We start from the raw sequence: 21,135 nt of genomic DNA, 5'->3' as shown, positions 1-21,135 counted from the left end.
CTCTGTGAATAAAGGTGGCAGAATCCATTGATATATTTGTTTGAACTACCATTCAGCTAGTTACAGACCAGATTATGGATTTTTATATCATAGGGGTTTTATGTAGAACTATCTATCTTGATGAAGAAAACATTCCCCAGTATGAACAAAATCTCCTTAGTTTTGTTCCATGATGGTAACTCAAACTGCAACTAAAATTGAGAAGAATGCATTTGGTTGTACATGCAAAAAGCCCACTGGAATCAAAGTCTAATCAAGCCAATAAAAATCATTCCTTTGAATTTTGGACCTCCAGAATCCTACTCTCCCCTTTAAATTTTGGATTGGGATACTGACTGCATTAGAAGAAAATGACCAAGTGATCAATCTCCCTCTTAAAATTCAGGAGAATGATGGGAAATTTTGAAAAATAAAAAATAGTTTAGAAAACTCAAGGAAGAATTACATTGTGTTTACTTGGAAATAGAAAGTAGTAATATTTTAATCCTTTGAAGATCTCCCTTTTATCTGTTTTCCACTGTCAATACCTGTATTTTTCTTCTATCATTAAACTTGTCCCTTTCCTCTCTGCCTGTTTGGTTTTTTTTCTTTGGTTTGGTTGCTATTTTTTCGTTTCACTTACATGTACAGACTGACAGTATATTATAGGGGAAATCTATTTTCTATGCTATCCTGTTAATATGAAATCTTCTCCCTCTCCTTCCCTTTCCTCTTCCCCTTCCCTTTCCTCTTCCCTTTCATCCCTCCTTCCTTCCCCTCCAGTAAAAGTTTTATCTGAAGTTACATAGACTATATTAGGTAGAAGTTTAAGATACTAGTACCTACTTGGAATAAAGATAGCCTACCAAAGACAAGCAGTGCTGCTAGAGATACAAAGACATCCAATCAGCCTCATATTGCCTTACACGTTTTTACTTACAGTCTCCTCCTGTAAAATACATCTGTAAATTATAATCACATTTCTGTCCCTGTTCACCCCAAGAATATTTCCTTAATGAGGAGATTTATAGCAGTTTTGTACTTCCACCACAAGTATTGATGTTGATGCATGTGGCTACTAACAAGATACAGCAGCTTACACAGCATGGCCACCAGTTTGTATCAGGCTTAGCTCAGTTACTTTTGGAATTCATCACCAGCTACTGAGTACCCTGTGGGAAATATGAAGATTACTGAAAACTAACTTCTAGCATATGCCTATATGGCATAGCTTTCCCCAAGTAAGAAATAATAAGCATTATTATTCTAATTATCAGCAGAAGAAACAAGAGGTAAAGCTGGGATATATTCTTATGCAAAGGAAATCAGCTCTCCCAGAAAGACAGAAGTCAATAGGAGCTAGAGGAGAGCTGTGGATTGAAACAGAACATTTCAGTTTCCTGAGTCATCTGTCTAGAACTAAATTCACCTGGAAGACAGAAATGCATAATTGTCATCTTTAAAATCATTTTGCTATTTCTTTCATGTTCAGCATAACTCAAATGTTCACTTAGGAAGTCAACTAAATCATGTGCATGTTTACAGCAATAAGGAAAAAATCAGCTTCTGTGCTAGCAATATAAAATATAGCTATTAGCATATCTTTTCTTTACTTTGTCCAAAAGAAAAGGAAGTGCATCTATGCTGAAAATTTGGATTTTGATCACATTTGGATTTTTTGCTGTTATTCAAATACAAGTATTTCATATGGCCTATAGCAATGACAGAAGGATTTTTTTAAAGCACCAGTAAGAGTTAAAACCAAATGCCCAGTGACAATAGTCCTTTTAACTCAGCTAAGATCTTTTGAAAATCCCATTCAAAGTCCAACTCTGAATTCAATTTCATATATACACATCATTGTACACACACACTGCTTGGATCCAACTTGGCTTCTTTTTACTAATCAGGTAAGTCTGTAATTCTTATTAATATTTCAGAAGACTAGCCTACTTAAAGTAACAGTTTTATCCAAAATGTAATCTCTTGTGAAGCAGTTATTTAGAGGAAAGTTGAGCTGTTCATTGTCATGGGTCCAAATCAAAAGCTAACGATGATGTCAAACATCACTGAAATGTCAAGAAAATGAATGGTTTGTGTAGAGAGGAGCCATTTGAAATTTTGCTTTGAAAGGGCAGTGAGCTTTTGTAAATGGTTTTCTGGGAAAGCTATTAGAATTATTTTAATATAATATGACAAGTCTACCAAGATGAAATTGTTATGTTTACTACGTAAGCATATTTAACAGTGAACTTTAGGCCACCCCTAATAACAATACTTCCAGTATGTTCACACTGAAAGAGGAGTTTAAGTGCTTTATGTTGTTTTTAGCACATTTAATTATAGTACACACTGGAGGTATTATACTGCACCAGTTTGGATCTCACATTCTAGACAGCCTTTTCATGACAATAGCTATCGCAATCAAGGGTTTATATACTTTCAATTTCTGATTCAGTTATAAACCTCTTGTTATAAAACCTGAATTGAAAAGTTTTGTTTTGGAGATGAGTAGCTTTTAGACAAAAAGTTAAAATTTCTGTTGCAAAAATAAAAGACAAAATTTAGTTCTTGAACAAAGAACTGCTTAACTTCTCCCCCCTTCTCTAGGCAAACCACTCTTACCATGTTCCTGCTCAGCAAAAGTTAACATATTATGAAACAAACAGAAAGATATTTCAATGAATTTTTCCTGTAGGAACATTTATAGAGTAAACATTACCATCTCTTACAAGTAAGCCTCATTATTTTGTTTCCTGCTTTCTTATGGAAGAAATAATTTTGCCAGTGTCCTAAGATACCTACCAATATCCAGTGACAACAAGCTGCTTGGTTCCAAAAGCACCTGGTGAATGGCATGGGACTTTATAATACACTCATATCAAGACGTGCAGCAGAGAATGCCCGCTTTTCTTCTAGACACACTGACAATTCACTTTGAGATCAAGCCAAGGCCATTTTGAGATCAGCCACCAAAAGGAGGTTTAATTTTTGCCTGAAGTCTTCTTGCACTGACCCTGATTTTATATACCTGGCTTTATTTTATTTATTTTATTTTGTATACCTAATTTTATTTTATATGAGACATTGAAGAGTCAAGACACAAAATCAGCCCTAAAACTGTAGTGACCCATTTTGCTGTCACCACAGCAATCATGTGGTAATGACTTTATTTTCTTTTTTGCAGAGTGCTGTTAATACTCACACTAAAATGAATGTTCATAATTCACATAAATCTGTATTTGAAATAAAGAAATATTAAGAGGCTGAGGTATCAGCAGGCTCCAAAAATAATGAAGTGAGGGGCTGGTGTGTGGTTCAGATAGGAAAATTAGTGCTAAGTGGCACAGCAGCAATTTCGAGAGAAAAAACTACCAGGCTTAGAGGGAGCCAAGCAGTGGGGAGAAAACTCTAGAGAAAAAAAGCAGAGACTGTACAGGATAAAATACCTATCAAAGGATCATGAAATACTGAAGGTACAAGAGAATAAAATAATCAGCAAGAAGGGTTTAATTATTCTGCACAGAGATGGCTATTTCTAGCCTTTTGTTGAAATTTTCTAGATTATTCTTGGATGACAGAGTGCTCACATCACTGGGCATCATTTTTTTTCCTCTACTATTTACAAAAAGATACTGTGAAAGAACGGAAATGCTAATACCCAGCAAAAAGAAAAAAATGAGCTTTAAAAAAAAGCAGACCCGATCAATAGACTGTTGCTCTGAGAGACAACAGATCTACAAACATATTATCCTAGATAGCTCCTATACACGGGAGTTTTCAAAAGTGCTAAGGTGAACTCTAATAAAAGATCATAAGCAATTATAAAGAGAACTTGACACCAGATGATGTGATCGGGGAGGAGAACTGTTTATCAAGTATCCAGGACGACACCTCAACAAAGGACCAGCCTTACCATCACACTCTGCTGCTCCAACATCTCTGTGGGGAATCCTCTGTACACTATGAGGTAGGGAAATACCAATGAAACAACAGCACTCCTCACAACTAACAATCTGCAAAATCTTTCTCCTCTCTTTTTCCAGGATCGTTTTCCAGATTTCGTACCTTTAAGAATAAAAAATGATTGGTTCTAAAAAGATCCGCTATTCCAGGCTTGCCTTTTTAACAAAACATGATACAACTTTCTTTGCCTGAAGTCAAACAGGCAGGATTCCACTGACAGCTTTGGCGGTTTGGCATGGCAAGTGCAAATCTTAATTACACAGCTTGGCATAATGTTATTTTATAATGTCTACTCAGCTTGAAATAGAAATGTTATACAAGGAAGAAACTTGACAAGATCTTCAAAAACCTGTGGATTCAGAATCTCTGAATTACTCACTGCTGGTAGATTTCTTGGGAAAATATGTGAGCCTGATAATTTCATAGCACACTTGGTGCTACTATCACAAGTTTGTAGTACCCATGACAATGACTGGGTTTACTTTATAGTAAACATTACCTTTGCATGTGGTTACATAAGGCAGGAGTTGTAATCACCCAAGAGCTATGTTTGACAAGTGCTTTTCAGGCTGGTTGCTTACTACAGGAAGCACTTTAAGTTTTTTATCAAATTATTTAAAAACGAGGAAAAATCCTAAAGGTCAGTGAAATATTATGTTGGAAGGATCTCTACAGAAGCAGACCTGAACTCTTCCTTTACAAGCTAAGACTAACCATATGATGGTATTTCCATAGTTTTAACATTTGCTTCCTTGAGTAAGGCTGGCAAAGACTTTTTCTTTATAGAGCATGCTAATCAAGTCTCCTGTTATCCTCTGCAGTTTTCAAAGGAAAAAATCTATTCCTATTTGTAATGATCTTGGCAAACTGTTTCTAATTTCAGTGTGTGTGAAACCTGCACAAATTTATGTGGTAGTATGTTATAATAACTGCACGTTTCCTTAGGCTGAGGAAACTCAGCAATGAGAAGAATAACTTACTGAACCATGCTTACAGATTGACTATCTGGATGAAGGCTTCCTGTGTGGGGTAATCAGTGTATCAGTAGTGTTCTCAGACAAGAATCCTTGATGCTTTTTTATGTCTTTGAGACAGACATCTTAAAACAGAGAGTCCCCTCATAATTCCAGGCGATTGAAAGATAAGCTGCTAGGAAAGTAACCAGGTCATTTCTAAACAGATGTAAAGATGAAACTGTTGAACAGATGGAGTGTTTCTTTTGATGTTTCCATCTATGTCTGAAACAATAGATTTTAACTGATTTAAGAAATGCGCAACAAACAGAAGGAGGAACATTACAGAAATAAAATACACTCCCAATCACTGTAACACATGTTACAGGTTGGATTACAAAGGGTGACATGGAGCACAACACTCATTGATTTCAGTATGAACTTTAACTGGTTGCAAAGAATTCAGTACATTTATATTAGAAGCAAAAGTTTCCATACAGTAATGATCTATGGACAAATATTTTCAAAAGAAAGTTTTTGTGAACGCCCCCCCAAATGTCAATAAGTGCTAGTGATTTTTTCTTTGATCTGTGAGAATGCTACTTCTTATAGTCTCACTGTGCAGGCTGTTGTCAGTACACAGCATTATACTGTGAACAAAAGCAAAGTATGGGCATCTGGGTACATTTAGTTTTCTTCCCAGAGTCTTGGTAATTTTCCCACATCGGGCCTATAACTTAAAAGTGGAACCTAAGCAGGTGACAAGAAAACCTCAAAATCTGCCTGCAGTTTAATTTTCTTTGGTTAAGTAAACAGTTTTAGATATGTACAGATATTTCTGCCAGTCCTAGCCATGCTACCTGAATATCTTTCACGAACCAAACTGGGCTGTAAGTTTCTTCAGAAAAGGTTTCCACATACTTCCTTGCTGCTTGTTTGACTGATGTCAGAAGGTGCAGCTGTGTGACAAATGAGAAGAAAATTTCATGATGGCATTCCATCAAAAATTCAAAAGATTACACAAAATGAGAGGCAGCAACATAACTTTTTATGGTGATGTAAATCCGCACCTGCACTGTACTCTGTTGCACAACTGTGAGCATTTCAGAGGTACAAAACGATAAACTTTTCTCATCCTAAGATTACTTTCAGAGAGGTGTTTTGGTAGAGAAACTTGACAGACTTGATACTGCTACAGGAAGGGTACTGAAGCAAGCACCTGACACTACGTATATATAATTATGAAAAAAAACCCTGTTAAATACTACTATTTGGATTGCAAAATGAGGCACTTGGAATTAATGTTGCCTGTATCAGCTTAACCCAACGCCCTTAGGCATTCAATGCTTTGCACTGTTCTGTACTTAATGTACACTCTTTAGAGTGTGCTCTTCATGCAGAATTATTTCCTCATAGATTTTTTTTGTTAGTATACAAGTCATTCAGAAGCCATAGCTCATTTTTACACTATTGCATTCTACAATGCATAAATAATGCATGAAGCATGCAGCACTGATACTAGGACACTCAGTAGCCTTGGGTGTCCAGTTTAAGACACTTAGCCTCTTCAGAGTCCAGTAGCATATGAACTAGTTACTGTATCAAAGTATGTGATCCTTAACATCAGTCTGTGAGCGTTAACAGATCACAGGTTTCCAGGCGGAAGCCCAGAAAGGGAATCCTCAGTGACCAGCTAGGAAATCCAGCCAGTGAAAGCACTTTTTGCACAATATACTTCCTTGCTACATAATCCTAGTATTTTCTAAATGAAGCCCTGAAACAGCACTGGATGGGGCAGAAGTCCTGAAATTTAATCAAAATGCACATGCACTGGGCAACGATGCTTGCATTTCATAGCTTTTGAATACTTGACCTTCCAACTTCACTAGCATTGCTTCAAGGTAGCTTTGTGTGTTTAAGACCCAAGCGTTTCCTAAGAACAACAAACCAAACCCCAAAATACTATCATGTAGCATATGTAACCAACAGGGTGCTCTAGCATGGCTTGAACCACCATAGACAACTGCCATCACGCTGCTATAGTACCTGGCAGCAAACGCATGTTGACATCCTGCCTGTGAATCAGCACTGGGAGGATGACACAGGTTTCCAGTGGGGCTTCACAGTCTTTTGACAGCAGAGAGTCTGTGGAAGGACAAACTCCATCCCTCTGGGGAAGAAATCTCCCTGGAACCCTGGAGGAAGATATACAGTAGTAGGCACTGGTTCTTGTCCCCAGATATACCTTCCTTGCCCCATTTCTTCGTTTTTTTCTTTCCCTGGTCTCCTCGTCATAGCCCCACTGTGAGCTACACAGGTCCATTTTCCATTCCTTAAGCTTCTCATCCAAGCTCAGCAACCTTGGCCATCAGGTCCTAGTCTCATCACTCTCCAACCCAGTGCTGAATACAGATTTTCCTTCTGTATCAAGTATTACCAGCTCTTGGTTTTGCTTTGTCCAGTCTCTTCTCTGTCCTTCCCTTGTCTGTTTCTTCTACCCTGTTGAAAGTCTGCTTCTTGCCCCCCCATCTTCAATTCAGACATTTTCCCCTTTGAGGTTGCTTGGGCCCAGACAGGAGGTCTTGGGCTCTTTCAAGGGGCAGCTGCACTTTGCAGAGCATGTCAGTCCTGATCAGTGAGTGTGCAGCCTCAGGTCTGGACGCGGTGGTGGGAAGAGGCATGGGTATGCACCATACGCCTGCATGCACTACTTTTTTGTGAATGAAAATCCAGCTGTGCAGCTAGCACAGGAGCTGTGGAACACCCCAGTGACTTCTCCAGCCTCTGGGGGTACATGTAGCCTGCTGTTTAGACAGGCAGAGAAAGCACAAGAACAGTCTCCTTGTTCTCCTGTGTGGTGTCCAAAGACATCACAGCCTACAGCAGCTTAGACCTGTAATAATGAATACAATCCTCCTGCCTAACAGAGTATTATCACTGCTAACAGAGTTCTCAGGAACTAGCCGTAAAAAGCAAGGTGCTCCTGTTGAGCCTACATAAGGCTTTCAGCTTGAATATATGTATTCAAGTTCGCATGGAAATATGAGACACTTCAGATACAAACATTAGTCTCAAACCAGTTTGAAAGCATGTAATGGCACCAGTTTTCAAGAAAAAGGATGCTAGAATTTTTTGTCATAGACATGTATTTTCCCCTACTCTCATTCTTTAAAATGGTTTACCTATACAGGTTCATTTGGTTGAAATGCATCGGAAATGGTCGGATCATTTGGGATGAAGTAAATAAGAAAAAACCACACAACTAAGACTGAAAATTTCAGTTTGAAAGATTTGATAAGAAAATCATAAGGAACTGGATAATTTATCTTTTAGTTTGGATATGTTCAGCAACAATTATGCCACCACCTTCAAGTATTACAATATAATTATTTTTTATTTTAGAAAAAATATCATTAGCCTTTACTTTATATCAATGTAAAACCATTTCATTGTTCATACAAAATAGCAAGGTCAGAAAGTAGGACCAACTTTGCACTTGTTTTTCAAATGTTCATTCACAAGGCTTCATCTTCCAAGACCTTCCTCTAAGTTGTGTAATATAAAAGTCCAGAAGGTGGCAGCAAATATTCTTCCTTAAAAGAAGTAAACTCTATTCCAAAGAAGCTAAGGTGTCTGTGGCCAGAAAAGTTTCAGCTATTTGCTTTTTATAGGCATAACTGTATTGTATTTTGATAATCGTATATGGATAAAGATTAAGCGATAATGGAAAGCACTGATTTTCTTTCATTTACACAGATGCAAACTGAGCTAACTGAATAACTTCTTTATAACAAGTCAGCAGCACTCTTATGTTTCTTTTCCACATAGGCATTTTGCAGCAGTGAAGGCCTAATTCTAATGTCTTACTTTTCCCTTCTACCATTACTTGACAACTAAAAGGGACTTTATTGTCAAAAGCAGAATTTGTCACAAAGCTTATGTAAGATGGTTGACAGTAACTGTTTCATTAGTTTGTATACTAATTATGAAAAACAAGATTATTCTCACCTGAAATAATACCACAGTTATAAACAATCTAAACCTTGAATAAATTAGGTTCCAGTACTAAAATTCCCTGTACATTTTTGAAAGCAAGCCCTGACAAGACAGCTTTGAGGAAGTTGGGATCAGACATGAACTATGTGATTCTAGTCTATTACTAGTCTCAGTACAGCCACTGACAAGGCTTTTATTTCTTAGACAGGTAAGATACCCTGCCTCTCCAGCCATTAGTATCCCCATTACCCAAAATGCTATATTCCAATTTTAGCCTGCTAGAAACTATTTCCAGAGTTTCAAATAAACATGAGTTTTCCATTTTATTTCAAAATTTTTGATATTCATATTGTAAAATAGCAGTAGCATTTACTCCAGAGCTGGCAGCATTTCAGAGAGATATTATTTTTTCATTGCATAAAGTTTAAATTGTAAATGGTTTGGGATGAAAAAAGCTATAATAAGATTAAAAATATGTCTCCTTTCTATATGCAGATCAGTTAAAAATCTGAAGTGCTTGTTTTATGGAATGGAAAAATGGAAAGAAGGAAAGAATTAAAAGGCATAAAAATCAAGTATTACTTATTTTGTCCTAACATTTTCTCAGTGGTTTGGTCTCTAACTGCAGTAGCCATTACAAGCCCATAGAAAGCAAAATAAGAAATGCATCACTCTGGGTTTTTTATAAAGACAGTAACTTTGTAAGATTTTTGTTTTATCTACTTCCTCCTCCTTTGTCCCCTTTTTGTGTAAACATTAGCCAAGTGCTAATGTTAACTCAGATTTGAACATGTTTTTGATATGGGATTAAGGACCAGGACTATAATGAAAAGATAAAAATAAAACTGCCTTAATGACTTAGACACCTAGGTCAATTTTTTTCAAGTGACTTAATCAGGTGGGAGGCTATGTTGCAGAGTTCCACTGGACTATTAAGAGTCCAACCTATTTTTGAAAATAGAACTCTTGACTTTTTTTGAAAATGTAACATATGTCTTGCTAATTGGTGAAAAGGCAGTTTCAGCTTGTAAACATACCAAGTTTTCACTTATTACGGAGATGTGCCACCTAAGACAGAAAAACAGTTACTGTGAAATCATTTCACTAAGTAGTATTTTGCATTCCCATTTGGTCTGTAAAATGAAAAATATCTTTCTGACTCTTGCCTTTAAAATTTGCACTATTTTCTGCAACTAAGTATTGCTCTTTTTGTCTTTCAGCTTTTCTTAATTATCAAGAAATTTGAAATAGCAGTAAGTTCCAAATAACCAATTTTTCTGGACTGTTGATTTAGATATTTTTGAATCAAAGGTACACATTCATGGTCCTTCTACTTACATTAAATAGATCTATACATGCATATACCTTTTCTAAGTACAGTGTTTACATTCATTTACATATATCCAGAAATAGTTTCTTTTGGAAGTAATATTACATTTAGTTTTGTTTATATTAATACACAGCTTATAAATATCAAAGATGCTTATGGTACAATTGACAAGCTTATAAATAGTTTTCATTTTTAAAAACAATGTTAACCTAAACATAAAGTTTAATCTGTTTGCACAGACACCAAAGCCAATCAGTAGCTGTTGTTAGGATTCTATGATTGCAATGGACAGCTCTGAAATGCCTTTCCTCTTCCTGACATCTAAGAATCAGTTTCCTTTCAATAACTATTGTAGAAAAGATCTTTCCCTCTGAAATTGTTCACACAAGGCAATGGAAAGTAAGAAATTAATCACTGTATAGGGTTCTGGCTTGTTTTGCAGCGTAACACTTTGAGTGCTGGTAGGGTAATATAATGAATGTTTTACAACAAGATTACAGTAATACGGTATGTGACAATGAAATAATTCTAGTAGCATATCCCTCTTCTTTCCCTTCTCCCTGACTTTCTGGTAAGAATGGAAAATTTCTACTTCTCTTTTTATGATCTTCTTGTAGCCTAAGGGAGACAGAGGGTAGAATAATTATTCTCTATTTGCACTTCGTATTTCCCACTCTCTCACTTATAATCTGGGGTTTGTGTGCTCTTTTTAGTACATGCTTGTCAAAAGACACATCTCCAAGAATTAAAGATGAAGGGAAAATAAGAGAAAGTATCACCATGTCTGGCTGCTGCTGCCCAGTAAATGAATGATGAATTCTAGTGACTAAATGTTGCCTTAATTCCAAAGTTTGTGTTTGTTAGTTTGAAGGGGCTGAACACCAAAGTAGTCACAGAAATCAGTATATGAATATCAAATACAGATGTGCTTTGAATTTAGAAATATGCGGACCTGGACTTTCAGTCTAGGAACAACACTACCAATAATAAAAATTAACTGCAATGAAATCAAGGCAATATTGATCACCTCTCTGTTCCTGCATTTGAGATACGCTTGTATTTTAGCAAAATCATGCTTTTCTACAAGTGCTTAAAAACTATTTGCCACAGAGTGTGAAAAAATGTGTGATATTATATATTCTGAAGCCAAAGATTATTCAATTTCAGAATAAAGTTTGGGTAGATGGAAATATTCTACTTTTAAACTCAATAAATTATTGCAAAAGTATGTCACTATGCAATGTACAAAAACCTGCTGTGCAGGGTGCTGTTGGACTGCTTTTGTTACAACAGACACTACCATAACAATCTTAGCAGTCAGGCTTAGAGACTAAATTCCTCCTCCTATAGGTAAACACTGAGGCATGAGGACATACTGCACGTAACTGATGCATTTGCTATACTTCTTCCATGGGTGATGAAAGAAATTCAATAATTTTCTGTGAAACAGACATGAAAATTAGAAAAATATTTCCCTGAATCTAAAGGGTTATAAAAGCTTCAAGTTGCAGCCACTTTACAAAACTTAGCAGAATTGTTTCAGGCCAAAATGGATAACTAATTTTCCTAGATTTAGTAAAAATAAAATTAATACAAAATTTTGTTTCCTTCTCTCTGAGCTTATGGGAATGTACATGGTGATGAGAACTGATATTTATTTTAGGGAGAATGTAATTCAAAATAACTAAGGCTCACTTTAGCCAAATATATTTTCACCTTCTTGGATCTTCTGAGTCTTCAAACCCTCTTCTGCCCACCTTCAGCATAGTTATGACTTTTTCTCTTTGGGAAATGTAGAGAATTCAACCAGCTGCTTCTATCAGTAGCCTCTTCCTTCAAAAATTATTGGTCCACTCTTCCTCTTCATCAAAAGCCAGCCAGCCAGACACAACATTATAACTGGAAGTTAGCAAGTTAGTGGGGCTCTCTCTTAACTTTTTCCTCAAGTTCCTTCAGACTCTTATGGTATGGACAAAGTTCTTCCCATATACTTCAGCCTTTTTGCAGGTAAATCATCTGGAACACTATTTGCCCTTGCAGATTTTGTCCTCTTACAATCCAGAAAGATAACCATTAGTTAAAAACACACACTGTTCAGCCCTTCCTTCATGGAAGGAAAGATTAATCCTTACTTTACCAAATCTAGAGGAAATAAATATGGAATTTCACATTTTAGAATTTAACGTTAAAACCCAGCCTATTATCAGAACTGTATCTAAATACAAACTACCAAGTAAGAAAGGAGAAGAATCTGACTGATCTGGGAATATCAAAACAGGACCAAGTATGCTAAAGAACTGACTACAGACGAGAATCATCCAGCTGATAGTACCATAGTTTGACAGTTTGATCTTGCAGCAGGAACTTTGTTGCTGTGATTTGGATGTGGGTTGAACAATCATCCAGAAGGAAGTAATCATTTATTATCTTTAGTGATACAGATCTTACTGAATGCATTCACCATACCCAATGTATCTAGTCTCCAAACAAGGTACTTGGCACCTAACAACGCAGCCCACTGGGACATTCTTTGGATAAACTGCTCCGTTTTTCTGTCAGAATGAAGTCTCTCAGATGATGGCTATTAAGATTAAGTCTAGAAATGTTCATAAATATGCAAGATCCAGGAGACCAATGAAAAAAAAAAATGCATAAACCACTCTGGCAAATCGAAGCCAGTGCTTTCAAATAGTACTTTGGCAAAATGGACAAGACTTGAAATAACTATTCTTATCTTGGGGTTCTGAGGTAGAAAAGGAGAATATTTATCTACTTTTAAGGAAATCTTTTTTTCCAGATAAATTGGCGTAATCTCTCACTGGCCAGGTAAATTGTTACAGTTGCTGCAGGTTACCTGTCAGTCTGTAAATAGAATTCCATCAGAAAAATTTATCACAGATGTTTTCATCTAATACAGTGATCACTGGGTAATCCTATTCAGAGCCAAGGAAAACCATCCTTACATAATGAAACATTCTTCACCTCATGAGACAGTATAAACTATTTGGATTATTACCTAGTCATTTTATCCCCGAGAGTCTGACTAAAGTTAAAAAAACAAAACAAAAAGTGAATACTAGGAATTTTAGTATAACCAAGTTCATTCCCAACGTACTACTGATGTTCCAGTTTGCTGACTGCATATCTTCCTGTCAAACAGAGACCCATGCTGCACAAAAACTAATAAACCGTGTAGAATCTCATACCAAAATGGAGAAAAGATTTTTATTTGCCTATGAGACTAAAATCTTCCATATCCAAAGTATTTCACATAATTTGATTTTTTTTTTCATAAGGACCAGTTCAAAAGTTATAATAATATTCTCCAGATTATCAGTATTTCAGATTCTGCTTTTTCTACAACAATCCTTACATGCCAAATTTATGATTTGCATGACATTACAGGTGCTGTGGATAGATATGATTTGAAGTACAAACAGTTCTTCCAAATAAAGGACATAGGTGATTCTCAAGCCAGTAAAACACTCATCCCCAAATCTGGTTGTCAAAACTCTGTGCTCATTCCTGTATACTGTATTGTTTGAGTCATACAGAGGTTTCTTCTATGAGGTCATTTTAGCTCTCTTCTGCCAGTTCCCTTTCTTTGTCTTATATGATAACACAGCTATCTGTAGAATAGTTTCCATCATCATAGAATAGTATCTTACTTTCCATTAACGATCTTGATTTTCTGTCTAATCTGATCTACCACCTGTACTAAAAAAATTTAGAACTCACCATAATAGGAATATTTAATTTTGTCTACACTATTTCTGCTTTTACAAGGTAATCTTCTACCTTCATAACACAGCAGAAGGGCCCATTTTGTTAGACAAATAGTGAAATACACTTGATAACTCATCATTCTTTGTTGAAACTGTCAAAGAAAATTAGGTCCTGCTCCATCACTAATTGTTAGGCCAAAAAATTCTGCAACTTGATGAACTCTGGAGTTTTTCTCTAAACATGGCAGACTAAACAGTATCTTCATCTAACTATCTTGAAAAGTCACATATTTTATGCAACACTTCTTTTAACAGTATCATTTCCATTTGCATCTCTGGAATCCTACAAAGTACTCACAGGGCTTGGAAATGGAATCTCCATAAAATAAAGGGGAAATTTTCTGTCTACTCGGCATAGACAATGTTCTAGAACCCTCCTGAGAGCAGTTAACACAGGTAGACTAACTAGGTGGACCTGTTTGATCAACTTTTTCATCCCTCTGTACAACCTTGTCTTCTTAGTTTCATGGTTCAGGTTATCAGATTAATTTCTAGTAGAAACTGTATCTCATTTTGCATACTTATTTTGATTTTCCACTTTTTAAAAATTTTTCTTGCCAATAATGTAAACAAAATGCACTAACCAGGCTTGCTGAATAAGCTCTCTTGTGTGGATTCAGTGAAGAAAGAAATTGTGATACCTTAGAGGAAAGAGAACTATTCTGACAGGCCTATCTGGGTCTGCCACTCATTGGCCCTCTGCATGGTATCTTCAAGGTAAAAAAAAAGAGATCCCTCCCATCAGGTGAATGTATGGAGAAACTTTAATCCATTCTTGACAGTATATAACTTCATCTATGGGAAAAAAAGGTTCTATATTTTCCTTCATTCACTTAACTTCCAAGTGGATAATCCTTGCTTTTTATATGCTACTATCTTAGAGTACTCAGTTGGGATCTGTCTATATGTGATGGTCTGATCAGCCACATTTTCATGTTTGATCATCTCAAGGTTTAAGTGAGGATTCTTAAAAATTAACAGAGCTAAGTTCCCCAAAATGAAGTATTTTCTTCTGGATAGAAGTAGAACCTCATGAAAATTCGCCATAAATATGTGGGGGTAGGATTAATAATGTTGGGGAGTTTCCTCTCTGGAACAGCAAACTGGAAGTAGGTGGTCATAGCTAAGAGGTGAAAAGATAGTCCTGTTATAAAGCATTAGTTGTGAAACTTGTCAAAACTCTCATTACGTAATCTGTGTGTCAGTCTACACTTTTAAGAGATTCAGACTGAGCACCACCAAACTGAGCGAAAATAATGGAATCAGTAGTCTCTTTCTCAGTTTCCATCTCTCGTATACAAGGCTGATATTAAAATGTAACTTAAAAGCCTGTGTGAAGCAGATGTCTTTTAAGTTTCTTAAATGCATCGAGATCCTGTGACAGAAAAGCCTATAAAACATGACATTTCTATGTGAATCTTTGCTAGATAAGCTATACCTTGTATGTTCAGATACCTGTTGGCTGGTATGTAGATCATGCTCACAGTATTTTAAGTTTTGGAAGCTAATTAGGAAAAGTAACATGGGCCAATGTTGTTTGAATGAAATTCTAGCAAAGCCTCTGGCAAAAGAGCCTAGAATTTCACACCGGATTTCAGAATTAGAGGCATTTAAACCTCAAGATACGAATCAATGGGTGTAAATCAATGAATTTAGGAACCACATGTATAGACACTACTCAGTAAGAACATTGTAATTTGTCTGTGTAACACAAAGAACATGTCTGGCTTGGGGAAAAGGCTGTACCTGTTTCGTACACTGCCAAATGACTGTTGCAGCAGAACCTTCTTGTGAACACAGTTTCTGTAAAGTGCTGCATTACTAAGAAGATTAGGATTTATCAAATATGAATGGATTGCTCATATAAATGGGTCGGAATGTACTGAAATTTTGAGGGCATTGCCTCTTAAAGAAGCCAGGTTTAAGTAGCGTCATGTAGGGGTATTAAGTGAATGATTGCATTAACGTCTTTAATTTTTTGTGGTCATTTTTGTGCCCTGAAAAGTGAAAACTAGGATAAGTCTAATAATTTTAGAGTAAGAAATGCCTTTCTTAAAAGGAGATTGCCAACGATATGTTCTCAGACAGATGTCCTAGACAGAGCCTGTTATCAAATATATTGGGCTGTGCCTGTATGTTAGAAAGAATCTTGTAAACACACATGGAACTGTCACAACATGACTTCCTTTGTCATTATTAAGAATGGTCTTTTCAGAACAAGGCACACTAGCTAAGTAGTGGAAAAGCTGCAAAGTTGCTAACGTAATTGTACCTTTTCAGTAAAAGCCTGGCTTTGGTCTATTTAGTTTCCTCAAAAATTCAATTTGCTCTTTGTTCCTGTTTCTTTCTCTGCCTCCTTTTTTGTACCTCCTCTCTCTCCACTGAATTGAAGTATTAAAAAGTACCCATAGACATAAAAAGGGATTGCCAGGATGTCATGTGCTTTCAGGGTCTGTTGTTCCAGTTTGGAAGTGAAGAGAAGGGGTTTCCTTTTTTGTTGTTTAATAACTGTAACTGTATTTGGTATTTTGTTTTCCTAGGAAAGAAGCAGTGGACGCTCGTTATCACTTCCTGGGAGACCTTCTTCATTCATTTCTAGAGCCATGTCTCCTACTTCTCCTCTTATATTTCAGCCTGCCCCCGATTACTTCAGCAAGGCAGACACAGCAGCTGACAGGCCTGGCAAGAGACTGACTCCCTGGGAAGCAGCGGCAAGATCCCCTCTTGGCCTAGTGGATGAAGCTTTTGGGCCCCAAAATATGCAGGAATCCATTGCTGCTAACGTAGTATCAGCTGCTCGCAGGAAAACACTTCCTGAGCCACCAGATGAATGGAAACAAAAAGTTTCTTACGAGCCTCCAGCCCCAAGCGGTAGTGTAGCTTTATTAGGAGGGAAGCAATCGGGTATTGTATCACCCCCCAAAAGCTCTCTCTCTGCCCCAAGTGCCACCACGCAGGCTGGCTCTCAGCTGCAGTATGCCTACTGCAGTCAACGGTCCAGAACAGATCCTGATATAATGTCCATGGATTCCAGGTCTGACTATTGCTTGTCAACAGCTGATTCAAACTACAATCCACAGCCAAGGGGATGGAGGCGTCCAACATGAGCACTGAAGGGCCTGGCATATTTTCCCTTCTTCCAGCTTTACAAGCCTTAGATTTGAGTTGGAGAAGGAAAGTTTCTTGCTGGCCTGACAATCTCTGAACTAAAGAAATGAGGAGGCAAAATTGAACGGAGCACAGTTTTCACATGACTGCAGGGCTAGCAGCCTCTAGAATAGACTTAGTTTTACACCTAACCTAAGATTGTTCTGTTCATCAAAAGGCAAAAATACACATTTCTTGGGGGGAGGGATGCGATTAAAGTGGGGCAACCAATGTACTCGATACAAAAATCTAGAAAGTATGTAGATGGAGACAGTACAAGTGCTTGCAGTTAAGTTAATGTGAAAAAAAAAAAAAGTATAAACGGGCATTTTAAAGGCAAGAAGTATTTTACAGGATCTTGTAGATTTTCTGGGTATGTTTGACATCTGAGTTCCAAGGTACTAGATATAACCAGACTTGGGAAAGTTCCAATGGAAGTGGAATACTTGGAAGCGCTGGCTTATTTGCCATATGTTTTCTTTACTGCATTTTTAAAATGATCTAAGAAAGTAAATCGATGAATATTTTTACTGTGGCAACAGTTAAAATACATCTGTGGTCATGGTACCTGAATCCCTACAACACATAGATATATGCAATGGATTTCAAGAGTTTCGATGAAGTTTTATGTATTGTAATTAATCAAATCATCTGAACACAACAGGAAGAAATGTGTTATTAATAGAGATCAGTACCATGATACTTGAACAACAAAAAGGATGAGGAAAGTATTTAGAGTGTATTTAAACTGGATTGCAAGTTAATTTTGTAATAAACTATCGAACAAGTCAGAGGCTGAACAGCCTTTGTTTCTCTGTGAAATGCACTACTTGCTGAACATTAACTGCTAGAGTGTCTGGTAATCTGACTGGCTGGGCAGTTATTCTTAGTATCTAGGTAGCTCAATGTTTAGAAAGCTTTTGATTTGCATTCTCAGTTTGGAAGACATAGATAAGTTGTTTATCAAGAACAATACCTGTTCTACATAGAAATTGGTATGTGAAAGAGGGTTTATGACATGTGTTACACGGTATGAGTCTAGTACAAGTAGCATACATTTGGATGGTTGGTTACAATTAAACTATCTTGATGGATCTGAAGAGATGGTAAATAATTTTTGCTGGTGATACATATCTTGCATTTACAGCTTATTTAAACAATAGAAATATGTGGCTAAAAATATATGTATTCCAAGCTTATTGGGTAGTTTAGATGTTGCTAAAGCATTAAATGAATACCCCAAGTACTACAAAGTGCTCTGCATCCTCCTCATTTTGTGGGGCATTCTTCAAGGATCTGTCAAGCACAGTCAACTAAAATTACTGCAGAAGCACTAACTATCCTTAGTTTCAGTAAGGTTGTCAACTGTGAGTAAAGTGATTAGATTAGAAAGATCTAAAACATATATGCAGTAAGAAAGAACATATTACAAAACATTCCCATCTGCAAAGAATTTTCCATTATAGCAATTATATGATATAAATCATACAAAGGAAAGAGGAAAATTAAACCCAAGCTGGAACTTCCAGTAAGAGCAAATGCTTACATGAAAAATATACCTTTAATGAGTTTAAGTTGGCAGTAATTCTCTAGTCAAACAGAAGTCTCCCTGAAATCAACTGATCCTTTTGACCAAGCAGGAAATGAAGACATGGGAGTTGTAAATCTTTAAACTAGGATCATATTGCTATAGCACCTTACAAATTTATTTCACAAAATATGAATTCGCAAAGAAAAGATGATTTAGAGAAATTGCATGAACAAGGCTGCCATGATATGCCTGAAAATGAGCTTTGCACCTCAGAGTCATCCACACACATAATCAGAGTAAATTTTCCTGCCACACAGGCGAAAAATACATTCTTTTCTGCAGAGTCCCATAATCTCCCCTCTTACCATGACTGGGAATATTTCCACTGAAACCAATGGGACTGTGGTGGTCCTCTTAAGGGCTTGTCTTTGGATCCAGGCCTATCTCCCTGGAAGTACATGTCAAGTTTTCACTTAATTTCAGTGAAATTATAATTCAAAGTGAAATTAAGTGAAATTTATAATTCAGAGTCATCAAGGCCTTAACTATTCAATAAATACTAATGCATGTGTATTTCACAGAAGGCCTACATTCTGAACATTACATAATACTTACATATTTTGCTGAACTGTGGTCCATATTACAATGATTCCCCGTATCCAAGTGAAGTTCAGGTTTCTGTTTTGAACTGTATCCTTTACACTGTTAAACAGGAAACCAGATTAATGAGTTTGCAGCAAGGCATATTTTTACCCAATACAATTACTTTAATTCTCAGTGTCAGATACCTAACTTGAATTCTCATTGAAACTAATGTTGTAATTCTAAGGTAATACATCTACCAGAAGGAAATGTGTGCTTAATGTTAAGGTACGTGCAATTAAAAATTGCCAAAAGGATTTTTAAATTTTGATATGACAAAAAAAGTTATGATACAAAGTGATATTAAAAAGGCTTTAATGCTGTGATCACATAGCAATACAGAAAAACATACTCTACGATCAAGCTCTAACACCCCCCCCACCCCCCAAAATGTAACAAACATGTAAGAATGGCAGAAACAGAGAGTTTCAGACAGAATCACTGACTTTCTGTCAATGTCCCAAGAAAAAAAAAGTGTAGCCTTATAATTTTCTTCTCTTCACAAGAAGGAATTCATCATTAAGTACTTCTGTGAACTTGAGAATTACTGACGTTAAGTTTCATGTGGCTTTGTATCTTATCGTAGATAAACTTGGGTGTTTAACATGATCTGCTACAGATTTTTTTTTCCTCCTGCTGAGGATTTACTAGCTCTCTTTCCCATATGGATTCTCTCATATCTAATAAGGAATGAGTTCACACTGCAGCATTTCCCTCTATAGCAACGCTGGTAAGCATATCTGTCCTCCACCCAGCCATCTATTTTTACAAAGTCTGTGGGCAATGGATTGTCTCTGAGATCTATTCTACTGCCACACAGAAATGAAACATATGAACATTTTCGAAGTTATTAATGAGAGGACAGACATACACACAGGCATGCAGAAAGACCACATAGACTTGTTTACAAAGGAAATCAGGCTAAAACCAGATTGAGGCAATGTACTGATTTTGATGGAAGCAGCAGGCCCAGACTACTAAACGAAATATCAATGCATACAGAGCTTTATGAAGAACCACACAGCATTTTTCACTTTCTGTTCTTCACCCTATTCCTCCACTAGCAAAGCATCTTTCTATCAAATAGTTGTGACTGTTGTGCGTGAGTTCTCAATATATTAATGCAAGTATTTCTTATTGTTTTTGAATGCACAGATCTGTTCAGTAAATGTGAGGAAAAAATTCTCTTGAGATTTTAAATACGTTGTTTTTGTGTTCACCCTCAGAGGTGTCTTTGTTAATATGCAGAGTATCTGAATACACAATATAACTGAAAATTTAGTTTCTTTAGTTAAGTTAGATGATGTGTTCACAACTCTTTTTCATAATTTGTTTTCATTTTGGTTTGCTTTAACACAACCAAATATCTATTCACATTGCATTTCTGCCTAGTAGCAAAAGACTGTATTATCTTTATAAAAGGCTTTTCACTTCTAAAGACTTTTTGCTCACTGCAAAGGACACTTTATTTGAGAGTGCATGACAGAGATGTAAATTGTATCATTTAATAAAGTGATTTGACTTGACAGATGAGAAACACAATTTTGTTTTCCCTAAATTCTTGCCTGTTTGTTTAAATAATCTGAACCCAAGCAAAGCCTAATCTCTTTTTTCTGCACCATTTTTAGATTCACTGACTTTGCCTGTCAGTGACCTCGTGCTGATGTGAGCTTCTAGAAGCTTAAATCAACATCAGGTCAAATGGCAACTTGTCAAATTCAGCAGAATTTCATTTTGATGCTGACTAAGCAGAGGAGGGAAACGCAGTGAAGCACAATCTACCCAGGTAAAATAATATAGTCAGAG

The 21,135-nt window shown here is 36.5% G+C and overlaps 1 protein-coding gene across 1 annotated transcript in view; it reads left to right on the top strand.

Moving 5' to 3' along the window:
- Window positions 1-20,873, top strand: part of SYNPO2 (synaptopodin 2) — a 98,902-nt gene extending 78,029 nt beyond the window's left edge. The window contains exon 5 of the mRNA XM_075037500.1: window positions 16,550-20,873. Within this exon, the coding sequence (XP_074893601.1) occupies window positions 16,550-17,116 (567 nt within the window). The 3' untranslated portion in view covers window positions 17,117-20,873. The remainder of the gene's footprint in view (window positions 1-16,549) is intronic.
- Window positions 20,874-21,135: the final 262 nt, after the last annotated feature.

Source organism: Buteo buteo, chromosome 1 (genome assembly GCF_964188355.1).
Source record: "Buteo buteo chromosome 1, bButBut1.hap1.1, whole genome shotgun sequence".
In the NCBI taxonomy this organism is placed as follows: Eukaryota; Metazoa; Chordata; class Aves; order Accipitriformes; family Accipitridae; genus Buteo; species Buteo buteo.
This window is presented reverse-complemented; position numbering and strand designations above follow the sequence as displayed.